The 14155-nt window shown below is 40.6% G+C and overlaps 1 protein-coding gene and 1 long non-coding RNA gene across 4 annotated transcripts in view; one reads left to right on the plus strand and one right to left on the minus strand.

Moving 5' to 3' along the window:
• Window positions 1-11819, plus strand: part of MTMR8 (myotubularin related protein 8) — a 38593-nt gene extending 26774 nt beyond the window's left edge. For all 3 annotated transcript variants that reach the window (XM_048864770.2, XM_075132475.1, XM_048864772.2), the window contains exons 11-14: window positions 2717-2917; window positions 3348-3476; window positions 4470-4596; window positions 5536-11819. In XM_048864770.2, the coding sequence (XP_048720727.1) occupies window positions 2717-2917; window positions 3348-3476; window positions 4470-4596; window positions 5536-5829 (751 nt within the window). In that variant the 3' untranslated portion in view covers window positions 5830-11819. The remainder of the gene's footprint in view (window positions 1-2716; window positions 2918-3347; window positions 3477-4469; window positions 4597-5535) is intronic.
• The window catches only part of LOC142073228 (uncharacterized), a 44432-nt gene continuing 30673 nt past the window's right edge, over window positions 397-14155 (minus strand). Inside the window, exon 2 of the long non-coding RNA XR_012669995.1 lies at window positions 397-1836. This is a non-coding gene — a long non-coding RNA (uncharacterized LOC142073228). The remainder of the gene's footprint in view (window positions 1837-14155) is intronic.

The following is a 14155-nucleotide window of genomic DNA, read 5'->3' on the forward strand; positions in this document are numbered from 1 at the left end:
GCCAGGAAAGAATTAAGTGAGCGCGAAGAATGGAGGCAGGATGCGATGCTGAGGCTAATGGGGGAGCAAACGGACATGATGAAGCGTCTGTTGGAGCTGCAGGAAAGCCAACAAGAGCACAGACCCCCCGCTGCATCCACTGTATAACCGCCTACCTGCCCCATGTTCCATAGCCTCCTCACCCAGATGCCCAAGAACACGGGGGTGGGGCCCTCTGGGCACCCAGCCACTCCACTCCAGAGGATGGCCCAAGCAACAGAAGGCTGTCATTCCAACAGTTTGATTTTTAGTGCGGCTACAAAAAGCAATGTGGCCTTGTCCTTCCCTCCTTCTGCACTCCACCCAGACTCCCTTGTCAGCTATCTCATTTTTTTTTAATTAATAAAGAATGCACGGTTTCCAAACAATAGTTACTTTAATTTGAAGGGGAGAGGGTGGTTGGCTTACAGGGATCTAAAATCAACAAAGGGGGTGGGTTTGCATCAAGGGAAAACACACACAACTGTCACACCGAAGCCTGGCCAGTCATGAAACTGGTTTTCAAAGCCTCTCTGATGCACAGTGTGCCTTACTGTGCTCTTTTGATCACCCTGGTGTCTGGCTGCTCAAAATTGGATGCCAGGTGATTTGCCTCAACCTCCCACCCTGCCATAAACATCTGCCCCTTACTCTCACAGCCATTATGGAGCACACAGCAAGCAGCAATAACAATGGGAATGTTGGTTGCGCAGAGGCCTGACCTAGTCAGCAAACAGCACCAGTGCGCTTTTAAATGTCCAAAGGCACATTCTACTACCATTCTGCACTTGCTCAGCCTATAGTTGAACTGCTCCTTACTACTGTGCAGGCTGCTTGTGTAAGGCTTCATGAGCCATGGGAGCAAGGGGTAGGCTGGGTCCCCAAGGATAACTACTGGCATTTCAACGTCCCCAAGGGTAATTTTCTGGTCTGCGAAGTAAGTCCCTTGTGATCCACCAGTGCTTGCAACACCATTGAGAAGTACCCCTTGTGGTTTATGTACTGGTTGGCAAGGTGGTCTGGTGCCAAGAAGGGGATTTGCGTTCCGTCTATCACCCCACCACAGTTAGGGAACCCTATTGCAGCAAAGCCATCCAGCATGACCTGCACATTTCCCTTGATAACTGAATGTCAGTGACTGCATTGGCTACTTGGATCACAGCAGCCCCCACAGTAGACTTGCCCACTCCAAATTGATTCCCGACTGACTGGTAGCAGTTAGGCGTTGCAAGCTTCCACTGGGCTATTGCCACTTGCTTCTCAACTGTCAGGGCAGCTCTCATCTTGGTATTTCTGCACTTCAGGGTGGGGGAAAGCAACTAACAGAGTTCCAGGAAAGTGGCCTTGCGCATGCGAAAGTTTTGCAGCCACAGGGAATCGTCCCATACCTGCAACACTATGGGGTCCCACCAGTCTGTGTTTGTTTGCCAGGCCCAGAATCAGCGTTCCACTGTATTAACTAGCCCCACTGTTGCCATGCTGTCCCAATTGCCACAACCCGTGCTTTCAGAAACGTCTGTGTCCATGTCCTCATCAAAATCCTCTGGTGCTGGTGTCTCTTAGCCTGGTTCTGCATGGACTCCAGGATAACGTGCGAGGTGTTTACAAATGTCACAACAGCAGTGGTGATGGGAGCTGAGTGGGCTCCATGCTTGCCGTGGCACTGGTCTGCAGGAGAGCAGAGTTGCAGCAGAAGCAGTGGATGATGACGGTTAGCAGTCCTACTGCACCGTCTGCTGACAACAGCACACAGGACAAAACAGCAGCAGTGACAGTGAGCTGAGCTGAGCGGGCTTCATGCTTGACCTGGTATGGTGTCTGCACGGAAAAAAGGCACGAAACAATTGTCTGACATTGCTTTCACGGAGGGAGGGGCGACTGATGACATGTACCCAAAACCACCCGCAGCAATGTTTTTGCCCCATCAGGCGTTGGGAGCTTAACCCAGAATTCCAATGGGCAGCGGAGACTGCAGGAACTGTGGGATAACTACCCACGGTGCACCGATCCATAAGTCGATGCTAGCCATGGCAGTGAGGATGCACTCCAACTTAATGCGCTTAGTGTGGACATACACAATCAACTGTATAAAATCGATTTCTAAAAATGGACTTCTATAAGATGGACCTAATTTCATAATGTAGACATGCTCTGAGAGGAGGGCTGTCGCTAGGCCTCAGCCATTTGGTCTCTCTCTCTCTCTCTCTCTCTCTCTGTGTTAGTGTCCTGGTGAACCGAGATTGCACCTTGAACTCCTGGGCCACCTGTACCTAGAGGCCCCATTTGTCTGCCACTACCACTCCAGAGATGAGCCAAGGCACACGTCACCATCTTTGGCACCTAGCAAACTGAGACATGAGTCATCAGATTCACAATACAGACTCATTTGTCAAGACCTTTCCAGTGTACTGGTATCAACCTCCAAGACAGGACATGTGATCCCCACTAAATTGGTGGACTCTGCTTCCCTCAGTACCAAATGCCTCGGTTATGTGTTACCCAGAACGTTCCAACCTCAGTACTAATTACCTTGACAGTACTCTGTACCTCGGCACCTAAACTATACATGATATAGAGTGACTTACTGGCATCACTTCTCCTAAAGATTTACTCTTTCTCCAGGTCACATGATAGAGTGTTTCTCTTATTGTTGAATGTTATAGGATGCAACCTCGTAGCTTTCTTTCTAACTCTCCAGGTGTGGCCATCTCGATGGTGATGCAAAGGAAGTGTCCCCTGTCTTCACTCAGTTTGCTGAATGTGTCTGGCAACTCATGCAGCAGTTTCCCTGTGCATTTGAATTCAATGAGCGGTTCCTCCTCGAAATCCATGACCATGTCTACTCCTGCCAGTTTGGCAACTTCCTTGGGACTTGCCATAGGGAACGGGAGGCTCTGAAGTGAGTTGGCAGTTCATGGGACAAAGGTCTGGAAGTCTCTCTAAACTCTTTTTTAAAAAATTTAATTGGAAAGGTAATCAAGGTTAAGGGATAAATTCTCTTAATTCTTGCAGGTGCTCTGCAGTGTGAAAGACTTAATCTCATCTATTGAGGAATGTATCCCCAAAACTCTGTTTTAAATAGCAACTCCACAGTAACTTGCAGGTGTCAATTTATTGCCCTTCACTTTACTCCCTCCATTGTCTAATTTAAATTATCAGCTCCCTAGGGCTTGGACTGGGGTATGTCTGTGTTTGTAAGGTGCACTAATTGCACTATAGAAAGGATAAATATCTTCTATGCAGTCCTACTCACATCTTGAACAGTGCAGCTAGCATTATACTTATACTGTTCGTAACTGTTAGTGATTAGATTTTTTTGTAATTGACAGGATCTTTGAGAAGACCCATTCCCTCTGGCCTTTCCTATTACAGAAGAAGCAGGAGTTCAGGAATCCTCTGTATAAGGGATTCACAGTTTACAAGGAGCTTAAGCCAAACACTCTACCTTTCAGTTTCCAGTAAGTCACTTACTGGAGGAGGGACACTTTTTTTTTTTTTTTTCACAGGAATGGAAGTGATAACTAAAATGCCTTGCCATGTGTCCTGGCATGAGTCACTTGACTTCTGCGTGCCTCCATTTCCTCGTCTGTAAAATGAGGATAACCATGCTTTCCAACTAGTAAAGCAGTTTGAAATTAATAGGTATCTACTAAATAAGTGCAAGTACTATTATTTTAAATATTTGATCTCCGGGTAGCCGCCTCCCTGTTACAGGAAAAAAATAAGAATAATTTAAAATATATGCCACTTCAGCTCTGAGAGCTTTCCTTAGAGAGAGTGGACACATTATTGTTAAAAATAGTGCCTCCTTATATATATATACATTTTTTTTAAAACAGGGACCTTTTTGTGTTAAAGTGCTGCTGATACACACAAGTATGCTGTTGCTGCTGAAATTATTATAAAATTGAATGGATTTTTATTATTATTTATGCTGCTTGTTTTTCATCTTTATTTGCCTTGGGCACTACTGTACAATTGCATTGGTCAATTTCACTTCCTGTTTCTCAGTCACTAGTGCACAATGCTGTTTCAATCCACAAATCTCAAAGTGCTAAGTATTACTGAAGAGTCAAGGTACTTTGGAAATGAGGGTATAGATGGAAAAAGTTAAAGGTATGTACATTAATTGAATTGTCAAAGCTCACAGTGCAATCCATTGCAGAGCAAACTTGGGTCTCCTCCTTGTCTGGTACCCTATCCTCTGGACCATGTTGGGCATGGTGAAGAATATGTAGATCCTCAGAACTTTTTATTTAGCCCTTCTAAAACTTCATGAAAACTTGTCTATTCCTATTAAGTTTTATAAAACCTAGGATTTTAGGTTTTTAAGTAAATGTGGTGCCTGAACTAGTGGAAAATCTCTTCTTTAAACAGGAACAACAATTGCTCCCTGTCACAAGCAACAAAGTACAGCAGATCTTTTAATTCCCTTTCCTTCTGTCCTTGAGGTTCTGGTGCGGAATGTATAACCGCTTTGACAAAGGGATGCATCCAAAGCAGTCTGTGTTGGACCATCTCCTCAACTGCATGAGCCAGAAGATAAAGTTGGAGGACAATGCAACTGACCTGGAAAACGTGAGTCCTGCACGTGGATAATGTACAAAACTGCATAATGATCTGAGCAAATGTGTCTGAGACTAGGATAGTGGCGCCATATATCTCTAGGTGACTGGTGCAAATCCAGCGCACGTTGGAATCCCAACACTTGTTTGAATATATCTAGGTAATTGACATATACAACCCGATTACAATTGACTCCCTCATATCAGAGGGACCAAAGAGTAAATGGGTCACATTCTCTTCCCCCCCCTCCCCCCCGTAGAGTGGCCACTCCTGAACAGGGTTGAGGTACATGGGAGAAGCTAGCACTGTTGCTGCGTGTGCTGTGCCACCCCTGAAGAACAAAGCACTAAAATCTCTCATAATTAATCCATCTCCTTTCACCAGTAACAAAAGAAAATTTTGCTACATATAGAAGTTTTTTTTCTTTGACCTGTTGTACAGAGAAAAATGAGGATGCAAATTCACAAGGCAGCAAAAATAGTGTAGATCCACTGTTTAAGATCTGTAGCTTGTACATAGATATCTCTGTTCTATACAGCCTACAGAAAAGAGCAGTGTGGCTTTTAATTGCTAAATTGCAAAATTCTATGCTTATGATTTCCTTTCTGTGCACATGACTAGACATCTAAAAATAGACTAGTGAGGTGGTGTTTGAGTCCTTTGTTAGATTAGTATGAATACTGAAAATTGTAGAATTGCTAGCTCGAACACAGTGTTTTAAGAAAAGCCATTTTCCTGATACTCTTACAAATGCTATGTTGCATACAGATTATGCATAAAATATTAGAGTGCTTATTGCAAAAGAGGCATTGACCTAGGAGATGCAGTGCTCAGGAACTGGTGGATATGAGTCTTTTCGAGACTATTAACATTTGTTCATCATAAAGCCCTGGTGTCAGGGTGTCTCATCTTTTGTTAATCTTTTTCACTAATTCCTTTCTGCTGGTACAGAAGCTGCCCTTCCTAGATGGTCCCCTGCCAGATGAAGTTTGCTCCTTATCTAAAATTGTTAATGCCTCAGTTGAGTCTTCGAAAACCCCAATGCTGAACACTCCCCAGGATTACGAAAGTGAACCACCTGCTCTGTTGACCAATGGTGCCATAGTGGAAGAAGTCAGCATCATGCCTGATCAGGACCAAAGGAACAAAGAGAACCTTGCTAATCACCATGTCCTTCCTGACCTTAACAGCACCACAGAAGTTATAGAATCGGACGCTAAAAAAGAGAAGCTGCAGCACCAGTGATTAGTTCTTATAGTGTAGTCTGTGTGAGCCATGCAAATGTGGCAGTAAGGTATGCAAAATCTGTGCCCTGTGAAGGCATAGCTGCCTCGACCATGTACAGCCAAGTGTTAGTGTGTGTGTGTGGAGGGGCTGTTCTTTGTGAGGTGTGTGAACAACCTAGAGAAGGGATTTTACCTTTAGTTTGGGTTGCATCACCACAGATTAAAAAGACGAATGTGCATGCAGAGCTGCCTAGAAGGCTATCTTGACTGAGAGTATAAACCTCACTTTCCAGTGAAAATGTGGTCTCTCCTACCAGGTTTTAAAGTTGACTTCCATTACTGGGTTTTCAGAGTATAAAGATGCTTTTGGTCACTTTGATATGGAGGGTTAAAAGCCACACAGTATTTATAACTGGGGTAGGAGAGATGTGCTTTGGGTTTTGGCAATGAAAGGATGTAAATGCCATTTTAGTTCACCTTAAAATGTGGATATGCTAAAAAGGCTTTTCTTAGCTGTTTAATGATGCTCTGCATGGAATCCTACACTGTAGCAGAGGCTGATTAATTATTTTCATTTCCTTTGCACATTTGTAAGGAACTGTGCCTTTTTTTTATTGAGACCATCTTAATGTCCAACCGCGACAATGTAATTTTTATTATTGTAATATGCAGGTTTAGTACATGATTCTTTTGTGGTCAGTGTTTTTAAAACTCCGTTTTGTATATGTCCTGCTGCCAACTTTCCTAGGATCTCAGATGGTCACCTGAGTCACTGGCTTTTCTTTACTCCCACATGTTTAAGAATATCCTATCCCTATTTGATTTAATGTACCTGAACCACACAAAAACATACTGTAGTATTCGCATTTGACAGTGGTGAAGAAGTTTCCCCTAAAATCCTGTGAGTTACAAACCAGAAAGGAGGGAAATGTTTAAATTTACCCCAGAACTTTTCTTGTTTTATCCTGCCAACGTGGGTCTTGCAACAAGGGGATAACTTTTTGTTCTGACCTAGAAATGTGCTTTCTCTCAAACCTAGAAACAAGGCAGCAACAACAAATGCAATGTATTTCTGTTATTAAAAACGAAGGCTAAAAATGATCGCCTCATAGCACATCCTAAGTGCCAATTGAGAATGTAATGGTTGATCTTAAAACATGAATGCAAATTCTGCTCACTTTGCATTCCATTTCCAGTTAAGACATTCAAACTCATTTCCCCCTCCTCCTTTAAAATGAAACAAACATTTCATTAATTTCAGTAACAGTTGCAGGTGCTCAGCATCTCTCATGATCAAGTTCATTATACACAAAATACTATGTATCAGCTCCCGTTCTGTTAAAGCCAAAGAGGGATGATCCCACTGCTCATAGTCTCCATTCTCACTGGCCTACCTTTGAGTAATTTGCATTCAGACAGTCAACTTTTTAAAAAGATTTTTGCTTTAGAGCATGATAATAAGCAGCACCTCTTATGACAGTGGACTTTTTGATTTTGTAAAACAGGTGAAAAATGTTATTGGGGATTGTCATCTTGTTTGGGGGGCTGGGAGGGAGAAGGAGAGGAAATCTCCCTGGGTTATAATTCTGGCTGAGTCATGGACTCACTGTGGTGTTTGCCAAGTACTTGACTTCCTTAAATCTCAGTAAATTCAGCTGGAGAAATTGGGTAAAAACACACACACACAAAACCCAGCAATAAGAAGAAACAGGTGTTCCATCAGTACTGAACTTTTCTGGGGAAATATATTACAAAAAAGAAAATATCTCTGAGGTTTCAAATGGCCTCTTGTGTATATTCAGTTGTCCTGAAAATATTTCTGCTTCCTCTGGTTCAAGTTTTAGAATTTGTACTGGTCTTGAAACCCAGTTTTAGATTTATGGAAACCTAATTCAAATAGGAATGTTTTCAAAGTTTTAAAAAAATATATTATTTCAATAAATAGTTCAGACATTCCCCTGTGGTAATATGAAATGCAGCAGCCCTCCTTGTAGAGCATACAACCTGAATGTGAAACTGACTACAGGCTATTTTTAGTGTTCAAACTGATCAATGTGTAGAGACTGGGGAAGTAAAACTATGTAAATAGTAAGAAGGAAACTAGCTCTGGTTTTATGCTGACTGTATTACTCTCAGTATCTTGTTTGCAGTTTGGGCAAGAAAATATCCTGTTATGGGTCACAATATACATAATGCAAAAAGGTGAATGGCAGAGAATGTATAGTGCCTAAAATGGCAATGAGGACAAGCCTTTTAAGTCTTTTTTTTTTTTTCTTCATTTGTGGATTTTTCAGTTTTTAAAGCAAGCTGGTTTTAGTCTGATTTAAAAATAAAAATATTTGTTTTCAGGATATGAGGGAGATAGTTACATAGTATCTAAACGGTTTAAACACTGTAATAAGCACATCAGATACAGAACTCTGATGGTGAAAGGATCTGTTAAGGACAAAAAAGCCACTCTTCTACATATGTTAAGTTATGGTATACACCAGAAATATTGCATCATTTAAATGATTATGAATTTAATATCTTGGTGTTTAGTTTAACACTTCTAAATGCATTATTTCTGTGGCAATGAATCTCACATCTCAAGAGAAGAAAATCCACTCTTGAATCCCTCTGCCTTAAAAAGAAAAGGGCTCTGCCCAACTCCTAAAATCAAAACTAACCTGTATGCTAACCTCTTTTTTCATGTTTGCCACACTAACATAGTTGTTTTACGTTTAAAGGAAACACCTTTAGTCTTAGTCTGTTGGTCCAGAATTCTAAGTGTATGCATGGCTCAAAATGCTTTTTTAGATTTCTAGGAAAACTGTATTTTAATGGGAACTTCTTTTCCTTCTGCCTCTCCGCAAAAGTTTCCATAAGAGATTAATTTCACATTGGCAGTTTTAGCTGGTTGAGCCCTTCTCAAAAGGATCAATAGATGTAGCTTGTCTTTCCTTTCTGGACAGGAGCAAATGGGTATTAAACCCTACATAGGCCTTCCTGAAATTGAGAACTTTTAAATTGCACCTGAGGCTAGTAGAGGTACTCTTCAGGACCAATTATATTAAACTTCAGCACTCTTCTATGTGATCTTTAATGAAAATTGTGTACAGTGCTGTGTGTATAAAAACAATTTCCACTGACTACTGTTGGATTTAGCCATACCATTAATTTTTGTACAAAAGCATTTTGCAAAATGTTTTTATAAAGTCTTCATACAGTACCTTGTCTTCTAAACCATCCATAGATTTGTTTTTTAAAAAGATACATTGTGACCTTTATTATATCTAGAACAATCTGACATTTTGACATCTTTGCAAATCCCTTGTATTCTTGTCTTGACTATTGGTATGTGCATGCAGCTCTGGCAGGATTACTCTACGTACTGATAGTGATCTTTGCATTTAATCTTGTTTTTGATTTCAGTAACAAAACTGTGCATGGCTGTAAATCTTCAAAATGTAAAACTCAACTAAAAAGGGAAACTGTTTACAACAAAGTTCATCTTGTTAAGATGTATGTTTGTACAATTAGAGTGTGTATCAGAAATCATTTGTACTACAGTGCTAATCAGAGTGCAGTAAAGTAGTAGTCATGGGAATGATTCCATAGTTTCTTGGGATACCGTAACATTGTTGAACTATCTGAAGACCAGCTAGTTAGAAGCTTTTCATTCAAGAGGAAGATTTTCTGTTTCAGAAATAAAAGGCAGTTGAAAGCATTGTAGCATGTCCTCTGGACTCCTATCGACTAGCATTGGCTTCCTACTGTTGCTTTCAAAATGGTTGTAGAAGCCTATGTTCTGTTTATAATGTCCTGCCTGCTGATAAGATGTTGAGTGATTTGATTATAGGGCCACTACGAGTGTAACAGGAAATCTAAAAACTGTTACGAAGCAGTTGTCTTAAATCCACCTTATAGGAGACAAACTACTGTAACTTATTTATCCAGAGTCAGTGGCCTGCATGTATTGGGTCAAGACTACTTTTGTCTGGAGCTGTAAACAGAACAGTGTTACATGCCTCTTTCCATTCTGACTTGTATAACTGGGAAATGCGCTGTTTCAAGTGGGTGGTGTCTTGTTGGTATAAATGTTTTCTCTCCTGGAGGTTTTTTTTGTGTTTGAATTAGAAATTCTAATGATTGCACATCTGTATATAGTCTCTCACTTCACATGCCACAATTGATAGTGTTACAATGTGTGTGGGTATCTGGTTGTAAAATGTATTGGTCCTAAGGAAGCTGTCGATACTCTAACATACTTTAGAGGTTGAGATGGAAGAGGTGCAATATGGCTTTATTTTTTTCACATTCTTCAGAATATTTTAATGAGCTTCATAATGCTGGAATCTTAAATTATGCTTTGTCTTGCAAAATTGTTCTCTACAGTGGTGCTCTCTCCACTGCTTGGCAGAAAAAAGGGAATGTTTAATTGGGTCACAGCCGCTGTAGTTCTAGTTGGCCCTTTTTAGAGTAAATAAAACACGGTTTATGCCCTCTTTCCCGTGGCATTGTCTAGCTGCAGTGTATTTCAGCTGTAAGGGAATTCCATCCATAAAATGCATAGGAAAAACCACTCTTCGAGTGGGAAGAGGGTGAATATGAGTGCTTGCTGGTTTTGCTCTCCAGTCCTCCTGACTAGGGAAGGAGACTGCTAGTAATAGCTGGACACTTTTGGTTTTTTTTAACTTTTATGGGTCCAATTCCACAAGGTGTAGAGTGCCTCCTGGATATGCTTGCTACCTTCAATGCCTAATGATATTCACAGGGAGCTGAGAGAGTTTGGCACATTGCAGGATCATGACCTATACAATTGCCTTTTTGCATTTGAACTGACTCTCGGTCACAGATGGAGATACACTTTGGACCCAGTCCTCTGAGGTGCTTAGTACTTCCAGTTCCCACTGAGGTCAGTGAGCATTGGGCACTGTGCACCTTGCAGGATCAGACCCCATTCAGGAACAGTTGGTCTTCCAGTCAAGTTTTAGAGCTGGTGACTTATGCAATAAATTAATAAAAACCTGGTTTTTGATACTATTCAATAAGAAATATATGGGGGATGACCATTAAGATGGGGCTGGAAGCAAAAAAAAATTTTTTTTTTTTTCATTTTTAATCTCCTCTCTCCCCTCCACCCCCAATTTGCAATGAGTGACCAGATTCTTTGTGTGGAAATGACTAATGCACATTGTGAATCGGAAGCCGATCCTTTTTTACCTTCTGTTCCCATGACATGCAGGCACATTCTCTATGTGGGTTCTGCTGGGGAAAGCCCTCTCCGAATGTAATAGTTTTGCTTTAATTAAAATACTTTACATCACTCAATTAACACAATTAAGCAAATTCGCACAACAGGCAGTGTTAAAACCCTTGGTTTCCTAAATATCTGTAGTATTAATGGTACCCAATTCAGTACCAGTTGCAGTCAGTGTGATTTGTTAGGTTAAGTATTAAAACCACACGTGCTGCTGCATCCGTTGGTGTCTTCAAACTGCAAAAGCAATGCAGAAAGATGAGGTTAAAATGTTTGGCCTATGTCTTTTCTCATACCATTCCTTCATGTGTATATAGGCATCTGTATTACTGTAGTAGTGTACTAACGGTGCACTTCATAGCACTGGATCTAGTCATCTGTAAACAGAGCACAAGAAATACTTTTCTCTTATACTAGCCATGAGCTGGTCTTTGTAGGAACTTCTCTAAAATTCTGTGTTTTAGTCAGCTCAAACCTTTAAATGTTTTTGCTATTTCTGTAAGTCAGCTGGTATTTTGTCTTTAATGTACTTCTTGAGGGACAGTTGTATAAAAATGTGTATGATTAAAGCCCATGTGCTGTTTTCCTTGAAGCTGCATATGTGTAATCAGCTGCGTTGATTCACTGCTGAACGTTTTTTGTACCATGTCTAGAGCAGCACTGTGTTCTTGTCTCAAACGGCATTTGGTTGGCACTTCATTTGCATTACAATTTTATTTTTATTTCCTACAAAAATAAAATGAAAGTCTTTGCATTTTTAAGGTAAAGGTTTGTGTGATGTTTCTCTCTTTGGTCAGTTTTTTTAGCTTTTGAATTCCTGCCGTGTGTTAAAATTTAAAATATTAAAATGCCAAATCAATGCAGACGGCTAGAAATCACAAACGTTACCTTAACTAGAGTGTGATTTCCCTCCCTATTCCTCGCCCCCGCTCATGCTGACTAGTACATCACTCCACAAGCAGTCCACTGGCTTCAGTGGCACTTACTTGCAGAATAAGGTACTACTCAATGTCAATAGAGGTCTCAGTCTGATCTGTGGTGAATGATACTAATGAAACACAATTAACCATCACAATACATGCTGTCCATATTTTCATGCTAACCCAGAGTGATGCTCCGCTTTCCTCTCCATATATTAGAAGGAAACACACTTTTCCTCCATCAAAAACAACCTTCCCTTGACACAAATGACTCCCTAGAAAATGGCATTCGGATGACTTTCAGCAAATTTTTAGTAGCAGCTCTCTAAACCCTGGTCTTGTCCCATCGTGGCAGCTCATTTCCCTGGATCTCATTGTAAAACAGGTCTCTTTAAGAAATGTTGTATTTCTGCTCAAAGCACTAGAGGTTTGATCCTGCAACAACTGGAGTCCGCCTTCCCAGTTCCACAGGGCCTGGATCTCTGAATAGCAGTTCTTCTGTCAGTTGCGGTGTATTGCTCCACTGGCCACTGTTCAGTGATAGCTGAACTGGTGTATTTGAACAGATTTGGACATCAGTTTGTGTATAACATTTGGAATCTTTCTGATGGAGGTGCTATTTACAGATAATTATATCGACTCCTTTTTAAATTTTAAATCCAGTATGGGCTCTAGGGCTTTTTCCGTCCTCAGTTTCCAGCCCACAATTTTTGCCTTGCTGTCCTAGGCAAGAATCCTGTATAATAGCCAGTGCCTCTTAAATTCTCTCCACAGTTGTGTAAGCTTCTGTAGCTTTCTGCAGATACCAGCTTTATTTCCATCCCTACTGTGTTGTCTGCAGATTCACACTTCTTCACCTGCTGTTTTTCCTTATCAAGTAGTTACTATTTTCTTTCTGAAAAGAGATTTCTGAACTTAGGGTTTCTGAAACCTGAGATGCATTTAAATCTTAGAAACTGCTGCTTTGGATGAAGCTAATGACACTGCTTTAATTGAACAGCCCTTCTTAAATTCCAAGAATCCTAGAAATAAGAAGTAGAAAAGCCTTAAGTCAGTTAGTCCATTTTCTTTCAGACACATACATTCCGCAGGGGCAGTGTAGGACTATTCTCTGTAGAACATCCTCCAGAGTTTTGTCCAGTATAGTTTTAAATTACTTGAGCAATGAAACTTCCACAAGGTCATAAATAAAATCACACCGGCATGCAAACTTTTTTGCGGGTATGTTAAAATTTGTTAATTTGTGGCAGATATTAGTAGAACATATAGTAACAAGCAATGGGCATGGTTAAGAAACAGCAAAGTTTGTGTATTGTGGGATCCTACTTAAAGATCAGTTTTTCTTTAAGTAGAAGATTGGAACCGTAGAATATTGCTGGCCTCAAACACTTTTTTTTTTTTTTGGTTTATAAAACCTGGCCTTCAAAAAGTGGATTTTGTCTTTCATGCTATTTAAAAATCTACCCCCTTTGGAATTGTTCCAATTTTATTTATATGACAGTTTTCAAATAGTTTATTCAACTTTAACAGAAATGGATACAAATGAAATGAGGCGGAACATTCAGTTAACTTGCTGATCAAAAAATCTTGACAGATGTTCCATTAGTGAGTACAATTATAGCCCCCTAAATTTATGTGGAAAACAGGATCAGAATCTGAGAAAGATAAAAGAATATATCACTTAAGTCCAGACTTTTAAAGGTAGTTGCAACACCTAATTGATTGAGGAGCCTAACCCTCATTTACAAAAGGGATTTTAGCACTTCGCCTAAATCCCATTGAGCACAGCAGCATATAAATACCTTTTAAAATCTGGACCATAGCCCTTATTTAATGCTTTTCAACTATAGATCTCAAAGCACCTTACAAAGGTAGGTAATTTTATCTCCATTTCACAGATGGGGAAACTGAGGCACAGATATGAGATTATTTCCCCATGGATATACAGCAGGTCATCAGCAGAGCTGGGGACAGAACTCTGGTCTCTAGCCATTAACTAGGTCATGCTGCCTCAAAGAAACACAAGTATGAGTGTGAATTACCTCAACATAGTCCTGCCACCCCAGTCAAAGACGCTGGCTAAAGAGAAATGCCAAAGGTAGATGATTCTCATAAATGTGCCCAAGGCCACTTTGTGTTAACCAGCCCAATGGTTAACCCAAATGATCAATGGTATCAACTGC

The sequence above is a fragment of the Caretta caretta genome, chromosome 9, assembly GCF_965140235.1.
Source record: "Caretta caretta isolate rCarCar2 chromosome 9, rCarCar1.hap1, whole genome shotgun sequence".
Lineage (NCBI taxonomy): Eukaryota > Metazoa > Chordata > Testudines > Cheloniidae > Caretta > Caretta caretta.